Raw genomic sequence first — 18,622 nt, forward strand, 5'->3', positions numbered from 1 at the left:
CAGTCTACCACCGCACTGTGAGGGAGGAAGTGAAGCTGCTGCAGATAACGGGCGCGGTAGTGGTGCCCTTTTTCAAAATAAAAATAAATGATGAAATTCACATAAATGACCTAACATGGATACTAGTGCATTGTTTTATCTCCGTTACAGAGGACCAATATTGTAGATAGAGAGGCAGCAGGCACGAGTTATAATTCTTACTGAAAACTGCAAAACAACAAAGTACCGATAGTAACAAAGTTTGTGAAGATAAAAAGAGCCAAAAGAAACAAACTATACATCACAGAGCACACAAGGAGAAAGCCAGAAACACTAAATAGTGAGAGATGGCAGTCAGGGAGATGAGCTACACCTCTGTGGAGACGAGATGGAAATCTACACAATCTCTGCACTTACACGTCGACAAAACGGACTAGCCGAATAACAGACACAGACTTGGTGAGAAACAAAACACACAGAGGTTAAGATTCTATTGTGTTGTACAGTCGATACTGTACAACACAATAGAATCTTACCCTCTACTGATAAACAGCTCCACTGAGAGTTGAACCCACAATCATCAAAATAACAGACAAAACCAAAAACCAATAAGCCAAATCAGCATTATCAGTACGCATGCGCGATTCCCGGGTCAATATATCCGGGTCAGAGTTCACGACTGCCCAGCGTGTCAACAAAGCCCCTGTCTAGCGGAACAACCGGCTACTTATACGGACTTTTAGGCATTTACTTTGCTTAAGGTCGTTTTAAGGCAATATGCCAGGGTCCCATTGTTCAGTGCGTGGCTGTTCCAATGGTACACGTGGGCTTAATACGTGGATGAAAGAGTTTTGCCCTGTTCACGAGTGCAATAAAGGAACCTCACGATGTATATGCGACCCGCCATACGTACTCATCCCATTTCCTACTGAAAGAAAAGATCCAGAACGTTGTGCCGAATGGATTAAATCAGTAAGTTTGACATATACTGTACTACATTAAAGCTAACTAGTAAACTAGTATATATATATTATATTGTGGTGTACATGTTAGAGAGGTGTCTCTCACCCAGCAGGTTTCGGGGGTTCTTTCTCGCCACAATATGCCCGATCCCCCCAGGATCAACTGTCAACATCGATCTCGAGCAGAGATTTATAATCAAGGTTGACAGCCTCTCGTTCCTGCTGTTTTGTCAAAACTATAGGCGCTTTTTGAAATGACAATGCCCAAGCGAGGGCCACCAGTTCTTTCTTCCTCTTCCCAGTAACAACGTGTCCACGTCTCTTACAATATTCTTTTAAAACATCCACTTTACAACGCTCAAAATATTCAATATCTTTGTCAGACTCGGCCATGTTTACGTTTTATGATACGAGCTAGGCGGGAGCTGGGTAGTCCTGACCTTTGACCCGGACCAGCATGCTTTGTGCGCAGCGAGATGCCGAATCCGCTTATTGTGCCAATAGAATGCCAGGGCGCAAACAGGAAAATGAAACACAAAGCATCACACAGATCCCAGCCTATACATACCTGGAATTACTCATCCATTTCACTCATTCAGTGCCAGCCATTTTCAGATTTTCTACCCCCCTCAGTGCCAGCTGTTTTTGAGCATTTTGACTGATTTTAAAGACCCACAGAATATTTTATACTATGACTATGATAGCTGTGTTCATTGCCATGACCGAATCAAAAACCTGCCAGCCAGTCTTATTTGCGATAATTTACCGTCCTCCAGGCCCTTATTCTGAATTTTTATCAGAATTCTCTGAGTTTATATTAATTTTAGTCCTCAGTTCTGATGAAATACTGATAGTAGGAGATTTTAATATCCATGTTGACAAAGATAGTGATAGCCTGAGCTCAGCCTTTATGTCCCTAATAGACTCAGTTGGTTTTTTTCAAACTATTAATGAAGCTACTCATTGTTTAAATCATACTCTTGATCTTGTTCTAACATATGGCCTTGATATTAATGAACTAAAAGTCTACCCTGAAAATCCTCTGCTATCAGATCACTTTTTAATATCTTTTAACATTATCCTAGAGGATCTCGCACTGTGCAATAAAATAGTTACGAGTATAAATCTGTCCAATAGTGCTGTGGCTAAATTTAAAGAGGCCATTCCTGCTGCCTTAAACTCAGTGCACCATCCAATAAATAACTATGATATTAATTATAACCCCTCTCAACTGGATCTGCTTGTCGATAGCTCTGCTAGTCTACTAAAATTCACCTTGGACTCAATTGCCCCATTGAGGGAAAAAACTATTAAAAGTCAGAGGAAAGCTCCGTGTTTTAGCTCTGAAACTCGCACACTCAAACAAACAACCCGTAAATTAGAGAGAATGTGGCGCTCCAATAAAACAGAGGAGTCACGACTACTCTGGCAAGAAAGCCATAGTAAATACATAACAGCCTTACGACATAGTCGATCTACATACTATTCCTCACTAATTGAAGAAAATAAAAATAATCCGATGTACCTTTTCAGCACTGTAGCCAGGCTAACACAAAGTTAGAGCTCTATTGAGCCCATGATTCCTCTAGCCCTCAGCTGTGAGGACTTTATGACGTTTTTTAACAATAAAATTCATAAGATAAGAGATAAAATTAGCCACTCCCTGCCTTCACCTGTGCCTGCTGTACCATTAAATGTAAATAGGCCTAACCTAAACTGTTTCACACATATAGGACTTCAGGAACTTAACTCTATTATTTCATCCTCCAAACCATCGACCTGCCTTTCAGATCCGATCCCAACTAAGCTGTTTAAAGAAGTTGTTCCCCTGGTCTGCCCATCTTTGTTGGAGACAATAAATATATCCCTATCAATAGGCTACGTACCACAGTCCTTTAAAGTAGCTGTAATCAAACCCCTTCTCAAAAAACCTACTCTTGATTCCAGCACTTTAGCAAACTACAGGCCTATATCTAATCTTCCTTTTATTTCAAAGATTCTTGAAAAAGTTGTGGCGGCTCAGCTCTGTGACTTCCTTCAAAACAACAACCTGTTCGAGGACTTCCAGTCAGGTTTTAGAGCTCAACACAGCACAGAGACTGCTTTAGTTAAAGTAACTAATGATCTACTCTGAGCTTCAGATGAAGGACGACTCTCAGTGCTGGTTTTATTAGATCTTAGTGCAGCTTTTGACACTATAGATCACTATGTTCTACTAGAGAGATTAGAGGAATTACTTGGAATCACAGGGACTGCCCTAAACTGGTTTAAGTCCTACCTATCTGATAGGTACCAGTTTGTACACGTGAATAATAGGTCTTCTGTGTACACTAAAGTAAGCTACGGGGTTCCTCAGGGCTCTGTGCTAGGTCCAATCCTCTTCTGTATCTATATGATCCCCCTTGTTAATGTTATGAGAAAATACTCTGTTAACTTTCACTGCTATGCTGATGATACCCAACTGTATGTATCAATGAAGCCAGGTGAGACAAATCAGCTATCTAAACGTGAGGCCTGTCTAAAGGACATTAGGGCCTGGATGCATCAAAATTTTCTTCTTCTTAACTCAGACAAGACTGAGGTCATTGTACTGGGCCCACGACACCTTAGAGAAACCTATGCTAGCCTAACTGCCCTAGATGGCATTACTCTGGCACGAAGCACAACTGTTAGAAACCTTGGGGTTCTATTTGATCAGGATTTATCCTTCAACTCTCACATAAAACAAACTTCAAGAACTGCCTTCTTTCATCTCCGTAACATTGCTAAAATCAGATCTATCCTGTCTCAGGGCGACGTCGAAAAGCTAGTCCATGCTTTTGTTACCTCTCGACTGGATTATTGTAATTCTCTTTTAGCAGGCTGCCCGAGCAAGTTGCTTAAGACACTTCAGCTGGTTCAAAATGCTGCAGCACGTGTACTGACTAAAACTAGGAGAAGAGATCACATTACTCCTGTATTAGCCTCTCTGCATTGGCTTCCCATAAAATATAGAATAGAATTCAAGATTCTTCTTCTCACTTATAAAGCCCTAAATGGACAGGCACCAGTCTATCTCAAGGAGCTTGTAGTGCCATACAATCCCCCCAGAACACTACGCTCTCAAAATGCTGGACTACTCGTTATTCCATTTGTCTCTAAAAGTAGTATAGGAGGAAGAGCTTTCAGTTATCAGGCCCCACTTCTCTGGAACCATCTACCAACCACGGTTCGGGGGGTAGACACCCTCTCTACCTTTAAGGTTAGGCTCAAAACATTCCTCTTTGGTAAAGCTTTTAGTTAGGAACCAGCTCATAGTTAAGATGCAATAGGCATAGACTGCCGGTGGGGAGGTCAGGCATGCTCGGTTGGTGAGAGGTTGGAGAGGGCGTTAAGAGAGAGGTCATTTAGGTTAGAGAGGGACCGGAGAGGGTCCCATTCCTCTCTCAAACACTCCCTCTATGTCTGCTTCTTCCCTTGTGTGTTTGCTCCTGTACTCCTTCTGGCTTTTGTCTTGCAGGTCCGTGGGATCCTTAGTGTGGAGTTACAGAGTCTCAACAACTCTGTCTCCACCCTTTCCTCTGCACACACCCAACACAGCATAACGTGGATGGCTGTTCATCATAGGAATGGGATCCACACAAGGTTCCTGCTGCATAACAGAAGGTTTTCCTTGCCGCCATGATGAATTCATGTTGGGCGTGGGATACATATGTATGTGCATATACGTATATATGCATATGTGTGTATCCATAAAATGAAGAGTCCGTCCTTAAGACTGCTCTACTGTGAAGTGTCTTGAGATACCATTGGTTATGATTTGGCGCTATACAAATAAAAGATTGATTGATTGATTGATTGACTATGAAAGATTGACGCCTCTACTTTCATCAAAAAAAAAAAAAAAAATATTTCTGGCTCATTTTGTTCTTCTGTAATCAGCCGTTGAATAGAGCAAGTTTTACACAAATCTTCATTTACAGAGCAAAAAGCTGAGAAAAAAGCCTTTTTCTAAAAAAAAAACTCTGTCAGTGACTTTAAAGCTATTTTTTTTTTTGCTTTAGTGACAACTCTAACATCTGACTTTATTTCACAATCGCCACACTATTCACTGCTTTGCGCTGCTGGGAACGTCAACTTTCGTACGTAGCGCCATTTTCTGTCTCGTAAACGCCTTTCCTCCTCTCCCTCTTAGCTCTGCTGAGCATGGACGATCTCTCATCCAAAGGTGCGCTGCTACCTCCTACATGTCACCTATTATTTTGCTATCTGGCTCAGATACACGCATCGATGGCCTGGTTAGTTGATGGTTTTATCTCACCATTGCAACATTATCAATAATCTACTCATGTCCACACATGTTCTGTGTTATTATGTGGAGCTGTGAGCTGCTGGATACATCACAATATCACTCTGTAGTGCCATAATCTCACACGTTCCTGCTTCTTCCTCCTTTGCTGGGTAGCATCAGTGGCTAATCTCTCATCTAAAGGTGTACTGCTGCCATCTTCAGGGCACAGTTGGTCACTACAACACCCCACAGCTTAGATATTGATGAGGGACCTCCGCCAGGGTGTTTTCTAGTAATCCCCGTGAAAAAACGCGAATTACAAGTTATCTTGTCAATGGCACTGAGCGTTTGGATTTAAAATGACAAGTTATCTCATCAATGGCACTGAGTAAGTTAACTTACTCATTTGATTAATTGAATCCTTTCTTTGTACATGTTTAATTAGTTACACCGAGGTTTAATAAGGGTGCTTTCACACATGCCTCTTTGCTCTGCACCATGCTTCGCTTCCTCGGATACTCCGCTCTTTTTGCGATATGTGAAAGGTCACTGGAATTCTGGTGTGGAGCAAACAAACAAACACTGTTCCTCTGAAAAATGTAGGTCTCGGTTCAGCTCAAGCGAAACATGGTGCGGTCTTTAATCATGTGAGAAAGCATCCACGACCAGACAGCGCCTTCACAATAACAGGCACGAGCATACTATCACAATCCAGTGCTCCAGCAGCAACACACACAAATTTCCATCCATCCATCCATCCATTTTCTGAGCCGCTTTGTCAGCACACAAACTAACACGTCACATTTCCTCACTAACTTCTGTATTTCTCCCACATCATTCATTTATTTCACTAATCTCTGTTTTCTCAAACTGTTCACATGATCAGCGATAGCTGTAGATTTGACTGCTCTGTTTTATCTGTGTATATATGTTATCATATCTTCACATATTACACAGCCTTACCGGTAAGTTACCGGTGACATGACAGCTGAGTGCTGACAGATGGAGACACTAATGAAATAAATAATTGGAACAAGGAAAAAAAAGCTTGTGCAATGATAACTTTTATAAATATATAGTTTAAAGATTAATGATCAAATGTAATGTTTTGGTTTTTTACTTTGTCTACTGTGGTCTAAGCTGAGGTATAAAAAAAAAATAGTCAAGCCTTTGTTTAATGGTTCAGGATTTATAATTATGTGCTTCAAAGTGAAACAATGGTGGAGCTAGCTGTTAGGAACCTCATGAAACGGCTATAATCAAACACAGCTTATGAATCCACAGGTTTGTCATTGTTTGACACGATGTTGCCAATTATTTCATTACTCACACGTGGTCACACTGATAAACAAAGCTGTGTGTGTGTGTGTGCGTGTGCAAACACAGGCCAAGCAGAAATGGCCGGTCAACATACATTAAGTAAATTCTAGTAGCACTGAAGCATGAATGGATTGAGCAGGGGCAATGCTTCCGAGCTAGAAAGCTCCTGGGAACCGATGTGAGAAGGATGTAATAAGGTTTAATGGACGGTGACTGTGTGTTGCCTCCATAACCATCCATTGCGCTTGGCTGACGTTTCCTCCCTATCTCTTTGTCCTTGTTTGACATAATCAGAGTCCTACTTTGTTGCGTGTCATTTACCCACCATCTATATTCTGCAGCGCACGTGACTCCTGCCGTGCCTAAGTTTACCGCGTGCAGCACCCCCCACACCACCCTCCTCTTTGTCCTCATTTAGTCGTCTTCACCTGACCTGACCCCTCTCTCCGCTGTGTTTTTCTGTCAGCAGGCTCTTTGCTCTTTATGTAAGCATAACTGGATACAGAAAACACCAACCATTGACTGTCTGATTTCCAGCTGCACAACCTTGTCATCTGTTGTTCTACATTTTAAGTACGGTAATAATATGTTATCTAAGCTTAGATTTATGAGGATAATATAGTAGATTGGCTTGAATCCCATGATGGATAAAGCTACCTTTACATCGTATTTCATCATACTTTCCTCAGAGTTTATTTTTGAACTATGGAGACAATGTTGCTTCTGATTCTCTGATATTACAATTCTAGCTATTGCCTTATTTATGCTATTGTTTATGTCATATTTACATGAGTTGAAAAGGTTATACCCAGACTACATACAAGTATGCTTTTTTTCCAAATAATCATCCTGTATCGTTGTCATGAGTTGTACCTGTATATTGCCTCCTCCCTAATTGTTATGTATAATAGTATATGCATACCAGGTATAAAAGTCTAACAACAAGAGTGAGGAAAACCCTCTTCATGTATTTTATTCTGGTTGAATGAAATATTTAAGTGTTTTGTCATTATTAGGTAAGCGAACATAAAAGCAACTTCTTTATGCCAGAATTTAGAATTTATTGTCACCTTTTAAACATCCATCTTTTGTTTTTTCCCATGCATTTGTATTTTTTTGTGTTCTTTGGTAAATCGTGTGGGCTGGCCAAACCAGCTGCATAATTCAGAGTGTGCCTGCCACTGCCTTTTGCTACATATGTTAATAGCCTAGCACCAGTTTATATAAGTTGAGGGTAATACTCACCTCCCTGCACACACACTCACACACACACACACACAACCCAGGAGCTGGAACGTTGACTATTTGTGAGGCTTAAAATTTGGTTGGTGAAGTTTATTTACAAACATGTCTTTGGGATGTTGACGTTTCAAGGTTCGCCTCTTTCTCTTTTGCCTTTTTTTCTACAGTGATGGAGCCCATGACGGTGACGACGTCAGTGGTGGGGCCAGATGAGTTTGACCGCAACGTACCGAGGATCTGTGGCGTGTGTGGAGACAAAGCCACCGGTTTCCACTTTAACGCCATGACCTGCGAGGGCTGCAAAGGCTTCTTCAGGTGGGTGTCGTGCACTTAGAGATGCAATCACCTTCATTACGATTCCTCCACACTTCATTCCATTTGGTTAAAAGTTCTACATTTTCTGTAAATTCCCTAATATTGAATTGCTTCTTTTTGTTTTTTTGAAGATTTTGTTTTTAAATTAAAAAATATTTCCATTTCTTTTTCAAAATGTTTTTTTCTCTCAGTTTTCAAGCATGTTTTACCAGCACGTGCTGCTGTAAGCTTTGTTAGATTGCCTGTTGTCTTCACACTCTGTTGTTGAGGTATGGTCTGTTTCTGTATGGCTGCATGCACATGCTTTCAGAAAAACATGCATTATTTAGTGGTGTCTCTGACTTTTTTTTTTTTTCCTTTTCCACGTGACTTATTTCTCCCTTATGCACTTTATGCACAGAAATTAATCGAAAGTGTAATACGCCCTGAGTCAGCTTGTCTCAGGCACCTTTAAACTCTGCATAGAATGAGATGGATAAATGAATAATCAAGTTTCACATATAATTTATTTCTAGTATTTGATTTAATGTATGTCATAGAATAACCTTTTGATGTCTTAAAAGGTGAAACATCTTAAAGGAAACTGTCAAACTTCAGTACTGTTATTTAACCAACTTAATAAGATTTGGATAAAAAGAGAACCAGCTTTGTAATATAATGTGAATATGTAAAATATGTTTTTTAAACTCTACTGTGGTTGCTAGAAATTTATTTTCTTTTATGTCCTATTGGGAAATTGAAATCAAATAGATACTACCTGATGAAAATTCACATCTTCACTTAGTTTGCTTTACTTTGACACTTCAAAAAAAATTACAGTAGGTCACAAATAATCTTTTAACTTAAAAGAAAAATCTGGAGAATGCGAAACAGAATTCATGGAGTCTTGAAGTTGTTATTTTTTTTAATGTTCAAGTCATGAGTTTTCTTTTAAAGACTGCTGAGAATGAAGAGGATGTCACACTGCACTTAATATAAAGAAAAGAGAAACTTGGTTTAAACTACACTGAACTCTACATAAGCACATACATAGTAGGGCTGGGCGATACTCACATCTCCATATTTTTTTCTCGAAATGTTGATATACGATATAAATCTTGATAAATTTAATTCAAATAAAGTCTACCCAGAAAGACAATTCTGGGTTAAACAGCTGCCCAATATGAGTCACTTTTGCCTTTTTAACCTATAAAGGACAGCACATGTGAGTGAGTTCTGTAGTGTGGCTTGTTTAGTGGTAGAGCTGGATTAGGAACGCACTCGGTAATCATCGAAATGGGCTTTTTAAGCTGTTTTATGAAGTAGTGAAAGCAGCGACTCCTAAAACACGTATTTAAAAAAATAAATATATATATATATGTAATTTCAATATAAAACTCAATATATCTTGAATCTCGATATATCGCCCAGCCCTAACACATACGCAGTAATTAACACTATAATTAAAGGTGGGACAATATATCATATTGGACCCATGATAATGTTACGATACTTTATGATATTTCTGGAAAGGGAAAAGATTAACAGGAAGTTTAAAATTTACCATGCTTTTATTTGACTGACTCAGAACATAGTTATAGAAATTCTGGCTAAGACAACAAATAACACCAATAATAATATTTTTTTTTCTATTTAAAGTGCAATAAGTGCCACTTTGCAAATTGGAAGCAGAAACATAGATTGACAATTTCTGCCAGTTTAAAATTAAAATCAAATTGTGTCACCATTTTGACGTTCTTCAGAAAAGTATTCCTATAGCTTTGTACAATGGCACTGAATCAGGTTTAACTTGTTAGTAACCTGAACTTGCATGCTCTCACTTTGCCAGGGCAAGTGAAGAAGAGTGTCAAAGGAAATACATTTTGGTTGGTAGAAGCAGACCAAACACTATTTGTGTGAAATCGTCCCCTGTCTGGGCTTAAATGATAACCAAGGCTCCACTGCATTGGTGGCATCAACTTAAACAATTACCAGAGAACAAATCTCGTCCGTGTTAGTAACAGGTTGACTCTTCTCCTGTAGGCGAAGCATGAAACGCAAAGCCTCCTTCACCTGTCCCTTCAACGGGAGCTGCACCATCACCAAGGACAACCGCCGCCACTGCCAGGCCTGTCGGCTCAAACGCTGCATCGACATTGGCATGATGAAAGAGTGTACGTAGACCTCTTCTTACCGCTCACACAGCCGCGGCTTGAGATGGACGTAAATGTTGAGCTGTTGATTTGCTTGTTTTGACTGGAATTCATGAAGGCCTGCTGTGATGGTTGGCAGCTGTGTCCTGAAAAAACGGTGGATTAATTAATGACCTACTTTTCTTTGGGTCACCCGACACCCCCGTTTAATTAAACCCTGCATTTTATATATGAAATGGTTTAACGTCATCAAGCTTGCACACTTTATACCATTTGTGTGAGATTTGGGTGTTGCACAATCCTGTTGTTGTTTTTTTGTTTTTTTTTTTTACAGATTTTAAATTGACAAGAATATCAGTATATCAAGACTTTATACTGTGTGTACAAGATAATTTTCCATAATAAGAAAAATTTGTTGAAATTCAAAAGAAAAAAGATAGGGGGGGGAAAAAAAACAAAAAAACATTACAGTATACAGACCAAAAGTTCAAATGACTGATCATTAGTGTAATCCACCTGGCAATACAACCTTGTAACTGTCCCTCAGGTGCCGTTGCTTGGTAGTTAACCTGTTTGTCTTATTTAACTGGTTTCAAACTAATGAATAAAGTCATCTAGAGGGAACGGCAGCCAGTGGAACCAATAGTTTGTTGAAAGCCGATCTAATTTGCAGAGAGGAGACATTCAGTGGTTGGATATGCATGCGGCAAAGGCACCATATGGCAAACTCGAGCTTGAATCAAACACAAGCTGCAGATGATGATGGTTCTAATCAAAGCACAAACTGTCGCCAGTGGGAATCAAAGTACAGTCATTCATCTTAATTGTGCTAAAAGAGCCGAGTGTTGTGTGACAAGTGACTAATTGACATTGTTGGCTCCTAATCCTCTTGGTTATGCATACAGTAGTCAAACTGGGTGTAATACAAGGATTCCTTATTTTGCCTCTTGTTAATGGTAAATGACCAGCTTGTCACCAGAAGGACTAGTTAGCTATGGTAGGATGTCTTTATCCTGTGTGTTCGTGGATTATCACATTGTTCCCCATGGTTCTCATTTACATATGAAGGGAAAGACTGCTGTGTAACTTATAAGAAGGAAGTCCCTCCAACAGTTGGCCATTAGCATAACCATAACCAGTAGGATATGATGGAAAGAGAGCAATAGACGAGGATTCAATGGAGAAGGGAAACGAGCAGTAAAGGAGGGGGCTGTAGTCATTGTGAACAATGGCTGTCTCATTCAAAAAGACATGTGATTATGTTGTATTTCATTCACATTTGGACTGTGTTTGTATGATGATTCAATCTCACTGGTAGTATCCCCCACATTTATCACAAATATCCACCATAAGCCAATTTGACAGTTAGAGAGAGAAAAAGGGAGACTTATACAGTATTAGTGTGTATTGTCACTGTGAGTCTAAATAATTATAAAGAAAGCAAGGTACATTTACTTTTGCTGTCCTCCATTTTTAGATGCTTTGGGGTTGTATATCACCTTTAAAGTCCTCCTTTTGTATTGAAAATTACTCCAAGAAGCTACTACATTGTAGCTCAACTCATTCAAAATTGTATCGAACAATTAGGTGGCGAGCATCCCAGATGAGGTATTTATCAAGTTAACCAATCAGATACCTGTGACTATCTTATAACTTCATTTTGTTGGAGCAAAAAATTTAAAAATAAAAATATATATATTGTTGGTGACGACGGCGACGACTGGGGTATACAGTTATTAGCAACTATCATATTACTATATTACTATCAATATTTCAGTCAACATCGTCCTGAAGCATACACGTGTCCCAATGTATATTAACAGGCTTTGTTACCACTTAGCAGTGTTAATAGCTACTATCTTTTTAGCCTTGGGTCACCTGTAGGTTCAGCTAGCTATAGCTAATGTAACAGTTTGTTTTATTAAGATCAAGATCTCCATTAGCTGTGGTAACACTTTTATAGCTTAAGGAGGATACGAACAAAATAATATTAAAAAACTTACCCAGCATAGTGCAGAACTATGACTGGTCCACAAGGCTGTGCACATAGCATTTGAGGTAGAGATCATGGATTTTTTTTCTCCTTTTGCCATCACCATTTCGCTTCAATGGTTGTAATGTTCCCGTGGTTGTTTATTTTATTATTTTGAATACATCCCTCCACAGCATATTGAAACTGCAAGTAAGTAACTTGCAGTTTCAATATGCTGTACAGGTACATGATAATAATCCCAAGGGCTACCAGTTTAATTTCTGAAATTTCACCATTTTATTTGCTTTTAAGTCTGAGGGAAATATAATTAGTAACTTGAAAAAGGTGGAAATATTTAAGTTATTACTTGAATTCTATTTCTCTTATTCATGCAATAGTTTCATTTTTAAACGACCACTTCTGAAATCTTGAATAGGAAATTACACGTTCCTCCTTTACTAGCCACGAAAAACTTTTTAATAATTGTATAATAAATAACACATTTATAGAATTTAACAGTGAAACCAACATCATGTATTACATTGTATCATGAATTCCGTGTATTCACAGTGTACTCCTAGTGAATGCTGAGTGGCTAAAATCTTCAAAATGCCCACATAAGAAGGGATATTATGTGTGATTTACAGTAGTGTGAAAAAGTGTTTGCCCCCTTCCTGATTTCTTACTTTTTTTGCATGCTGTCCACACTTACATGTTTCAGATTATTAAACATTAGTCAAAGATAACACAAGTAAACACAAAATGCAGTTTTTAAATGAAGGGTTTTATTAATGAGGAAGAAACAAATCCAAAGCTACATGGCCCTGTCTGAATAAGTGTTTGCCCCCCAGCTCCTGTTAAAACATCACTGTGGTTGATGACACTTGAGTTCAATTTCTGTAGCCACACCCAGTCCTGATTAGTGCACACCTGTTTTCAATCTATAAATCACTTAAATAGGACCTACCTGACAAAGTGAAATAAACCAAAAAATCCTCAAAAACTATAGACATCATGTCGAGATCCAAAGACATTCAGGAACAAATGAGAAAAAATCTATCAGTCTGGAGCAGGTTATAAAGCCATTTCTAAAGCTTTGGGACTCCAGCGAACCACAGTGAGGGCCTTTATCCACAAATGGCGAAAACACGGAACAGTGGGGATCTTTCCCAGGAGTGACTGGCCGACCAAAATTACCCCAAGAGCTCAGCGACGACTCATCCAAGAGGTGATAAAAGACCCCACAACAACATCTATAGAACTGCAGGCATCACTTGCTTCAGTTAAGGTCATTGTTCATGACTCCATCATAAGAAAAAGACTGAACAAAAATGGCCAAAAGCAAAAAGAACATTAAGGCTCGTCTTATTTTTGCCAGAAAACATCTTGATGATTCCCAAAATATTTGGGAAAATATCCTGTGGACTGACTAGACAAAAGTTGAACTTTTTGGAAGGTCTGTGTCCCATTACATCTGGCGTTAAAATAACACCACATTTCAGAAAATGAACATCATACCAACAATAGAATATGGTGGTGGCAGTGTGATGGTCCGGGGCTGTTTTGCTGCTTCAGGTCCTGGAAGACTTGCTGTGATAAATGGAAGCATGAATTCTGCTGTTTACCAAAAAATCCTGAAGGAGAACATCCGACCATCTGTTCGTGACCTCAAGCTGAAGCAAACTTGGGTTCTCGAGCATGACAATGATCCAAAACACACCAGCAAGTCCACCTCTGAATGGCTGAAGAAAAACGAAATGAAGACTTTGGAGTGGCCTAGTCAAAGTCCTGACCTCAATCCTATTGAGATGCTGTGGCATGATCTTAAAAAGGCGGTTCATGCTTGAAAACCCTCCATTGTGGCTGAATTACAACAATTCTGCAAAGATGAGTGGGCCAAAATTCCTCCACAGCATTGTAAAAGACTCATTACAAGTAATCGCAAATGCTTGATTGCAATAATAATGCTGCGGGTGGCCCAACCGGTTATGAGGTTTAGGGGGCAAACACTTTTTCACAGAGGACCATGTAGCTTTGGATTTTTTTCTTCCTCATTATTAAAACCCTTCATTTAAAAACTGCATTTTGTTTACTTGTAATATCTTTGACTAATGTTTAAATTTGTTTGACGATCTGCAAACACTTTTTCACACTACTGTATATTACTTCAAAGACATTTCTGACACAAATTAGTAACAAACTTTTATTATTCAGCTTTTGATGGATCATCTGAAGTGCATTCATGTGATGGGTTGCATATTGCTTAAATCTTTACTGTGTCTTACCTTAAAAAAAAAAAACACTGACCCCTATATGTGTGAAGATAGGGCTTGGTATGAAAGAAAAAAATTCTCTGTTTTTCCTCAAAATAGCAATAACGATAAACTGCATATTTTTAAATAAATTCTCAAAAGTTTTACTAGAAAGACAATTGTGGCTCAAAGTCGCTGGTGATGAATTCCACTCAGGAATGTTTATTAAAAGCTACTTTTTTACTTTTCCTCTCCTAAGGGACAGCATGTGTGAGTGAATAAGTTCTGTTGCATGACTTACAGTATTTGATGGGAGGAGCCTGGACTGACTTCAGTCTGGGTTGCAGCAGCAGTTTTAACGCTCTTCATATTGTATTATATGCTGCTGTTGTAGATGGTGGATAAGATTAGTCATTCACAAACCTTTAATAAAAACATTTTCCATCTGTCACATGTTTTGTCTGCATAACTTGTGAGTGAGGAGGCACTGGAGTCCGTTTGCACTAATGGAAAGAGGGAGTGCAGAGAAGAGTGTGAGAAGTAGACAGTTAGGGAAGAAATGGGAAAAGTAGCCACCCTTTATTCTTAGGTTTAGGCTTTAGGATAAATCATATATTTGTATTTCATAACCCATATTCAGAAAATCTCAAGATGTATCAGGAGTTTTCAGAAAAATGTGTACTTGGCCAGAAAATGGTTTACACCTGAAGATTGAAAGACATTTGTGAGACTGCCAGCTCTCATCTCACCGGGGCTTAAAACTAGAAACTACTCAGTCGTAGCCTAAAGACTTTTCTGACGGACATGTCAGTGATGTGCTTTCACAGAATATGAAGTTTCTTCAAAACCCAGAAGGCATGATGAAGAGTTATTAAACCAAGATGCTCTTTCTTACTGGTTCTCCTTGAGTCTTACTCAGTCAAAGTTGTTGAACATAGTTCAGCAAGTCGGAGCTTGTAAAGAGGAAGAAACATGTGTTGCTATGAAACTTTCCTATGTTTAGCTTGTGGTTTTTGTTTTGTTTTGTATGTTTGTGGTTTGATCTCATGACCTGTCACCAGTGATGTCTCCTAAGAAGGAGGCCTGTATGGCAACATGAACATGTCAAATGAAAGTTGTGTGCATACATTTCCATGCGGTTATCACATGAAGATACCATGTGGTTCTCATGTTCTCATCCCAACCGTCTCTTGTTTGAATTAGCGATGTGACGGGTACTTATACTAAATAAATACGTGAAATCAGTCACAAGAACACTCTTGTTTTTCTGGTCGCTACTTCAAAGCGATGTTTCATGTTAGTGAGCCTTCCTCAGGGTTTGGCTCCATATTGCAAATGTTTGCATTCCTCGGAGCTCTTTGTGTTTCTTAATGTTTACGAGATAAGCTTTAAGCCCCGCTAAAGAACTGTGATCTATTTTTGTGGCTTTTTGTCTGTCTGTGAAGTAGTGGCTTTGTCTAAACGTCACTAGTCAGACTGAAACTGTGTGTTTTTGTGTGTGAGTGTATATGTGTGTGCCCTGCACGAGCCGTGCCAGCGGAGCTCGTAGTAAACTCTGTCCTTATTTGACAGCGTTTTAGAGCGATTCCAGGAAAGGACCTCCCTGAAAAAGGCATGTGTGTGTGTGTGTGTTTTTGTGCAAGTGTTTTCACACTTGGGATGTTTATGTGTATTGGTATCCTTGAGTGTGTGGTTATTTGTACAAGGATAAGAATCACAGGAGAGCTCCTGAAAAGTTTGAGCCTTTAGATTGAGGTCCCGCCCACAGGCATGTTGGATAGGCAGGCATCTGCTGCAGAGCGAATGAAAAAGAAAAGTACAAAAATGTATTTATTTAATTTGGTTTTTTTTTTTACAGTTTATCTAAAAGATCTGTTCATTTTCACATTAAACATAACAACCAAAGTGTATAAAATAAAGCCTCCGTTAAAGTAAATAAAACCTCAGTTAAAGTCTCCTGCACTGGCCTTCATGCTACATTACTGATGAAGATAATGAATTGTGTTACATAGATAAAGTAGAGATAAAGTCGCAATCCTTAAGCAGTGATGTGCACTGCTGACACTTAGGAGTATGTGAACAAACAGCTGCCTATGATGTAATAGGAACATTTCAAATTAAAAACTTCATCTCTCATGCCTGTTGGCATTTCTGTACGCAGGTGAAACAAATGTAAATAAACTCTCAGCGTTTTCTGTTAGCTTTTGCAGATTTATTGCTGCAGGGTTACTGATATGTTCCATCAGATAAGTTACACAGGTGCATAATAGTGCTTGTAAATAATTATACCACTCAAATAAATGTTAATGTTTTGCAGAGCTGACCGTGTGGGTGACTGTACTCTTCGTCTTTCCTTTGGATGTGCTGATAAACTGTTAAGCGTGACTCTCCCAGGCCATTAGCACCAAATCCTGGCCACAGATCAAATCCAGCTAAATGTGATACGAAGTGTTGGCAGCCTCGTGGTTTCTGAACTGCTTGGGTAACTGGTTAATGAGTAAACCTGCTGTGATCCTCTGGTCCTCACCATAGGGGACACTGTGCTTTGTCGTAGAGTTTCCTGTGTTGACCAAAAGCAGCACACTCAATGTTTGTCCTTCCTCTGGTCCCTCTCAGCCACGCCAGGCACCACATCAGCGCATCCAATCAGCCGTCTTCCAAACACCAAGCTCTCTTTTGGTAAATTGCTCCAGGGCTGCCAAATGCTGTGGGGTGGTCAAGATGTTCCTTTTGATGGTCTGTTGTTTTTCGTGGATTCCTGCCCTAATGACGCCATCCAGAGCTCAAAGTTGGCCAGAAACTGACCAGTTCACTCATGTCCCGACCCTCAAAATAGCCGTTCTTTGCCCAAGCATTGACCAAACCAAGCTTATTCAGGATTGAGTTATTTCCTGCATATTTAGATGTCCTCGCCACAAAGAGCAGTTCTAAGGCAGTCTGTTCCTGGCCCAGGAAAGGATTTTAACCCTGGAGAGCAGCCAAAGCCTAATTGATGACAGCGGGTTAAAGGAGATGAAGGCCAACGTCAATCCTGGTTAGCCGAGCAGCCACGGTGACTCACAGGCCTTTTTAAGTTGCTAGTAGTAGTTGTTGACTATGTTGTTGTCTCTTCAGTCACACTATGCAGTTATGTAATGTTACCTTGGGTGTAGCAGCCCAGGGTACAATCAGTGAAAATCCACATATCTACACAAAATGCTCAGTTTAATGTGAATTCAATTCCCTCTTTTTATGAATCAGTATATGATTATTTAATTGGCATGTTTCAAACAATGACATACAAAGTAAAAGTTTTTCTATCAACCTATATACAGTAGATATAAAAAAGAGAGGAATACCAGGCGTTTTCTGAAAGCAGAACTAAGTAACTAGCGCTTAGTGCTCCCCCTAAAATATGTCACTGTTGTAAACACTCTGAACCCCTCGCTGCCTGCCCCACCCCACAGCTACATGCACACCTTTGCTCTCCCAAGACAGTAGCAACCAATCACTGAAAAATCCTAATACAACAGTGACACTAAGGGTGCTTTCACACATATAGTTCCATGTGAACAGTATGAGGAAGAGAGACAATGAAATGTGTGGGAGTAATACGGAAGGGAGTGTGGAAATGTGTGATGTTAGTGTGCTGACAAAACGGTTCTGAAAATAGATGGATGGATAGATAGATGGATGGATATTTGTGTGTGTGGTGCCAGATGGAGCGCTGGGTTGTGTGTGCGTGCGTTTCTGTTGCCGTGACGATGGTACGTGGTTGCTGTGTGTTGCTGCTGAGCTGTCACTGCATGGAGTTGCTCCATTCCTCGGACAAAGGTCTTCTCTGCCTTTCTTTTGTTTGCTCCACCATGATATAAGTGTGCAGCCACGGCGCTGGTCATAAACTAGCATTAGTTTGTATTGGGCTGCTCTAAAGCAGTACGTCTTGCCACCGGTTTGGAGGCAGGAAAGTTGCAAGTGCGTTTTTTTTGGCCAAAGACCCCCCAATCACCCCATAAACACTTGTATTACCCTCACAGGGACTACGAGAAGAATTTGATAAGGTGAAAAAGCTACTTACTTCTGCTTTAAGACCCAGTGGCTTTTACTTTCTTCTGAGCACTAGCTACTTTTATTTTTATTGACCAATATTAGACTTCTGCAACTAATGCTATCAGAACCTTCTGCCTCCTCCTGTGGGT

At 39.7% G+C, this 18,622-nt stretch overlaps 1 protein-coding gene across 2 annotated transcripts in view; it reads left to right on the forward strand.

Annotated features, from left to right (window-relative positions):
• LOC114466877 (vitamin D3 receptor A) overlaps positions 1–18,622 on the forward strand; it is a 102,010-nt gene that overhangs the window by 59,553 nt on the left and 23,835 nt on the right. For both annotated transcript variants that reach the window (XM_028452723.1, XM_028452724.1), the window contains 2 exons: positions 7,941–8,088; positions 10,111–10,241. In XM_028452723.1, the coding sequence (XP_028308524.1) occupies positions 7,941–8,088; positions 10,111–10,241 (279 nt within the window). The remainder of the gene's footprint in view (positions 1–7,940; positions 8,089–10,110; positions 10,242–18,622) is intronic.

The sequence above is a fragment of the Gouania willdenowi genome, chromosome 7, assembly GCF_900634775.1.
Source record: "Gouania willdenowi chromosome 7, fGouWil2.1, whole genome shotgun sequence".
Taxonomy (NCBI): domain Eukaryota; kingdom Metazoa; phylum Chordata; class Actinopteri; order Blenniiformes; family Gobiesocidae; genus Gouania; species Gouania willdenowi.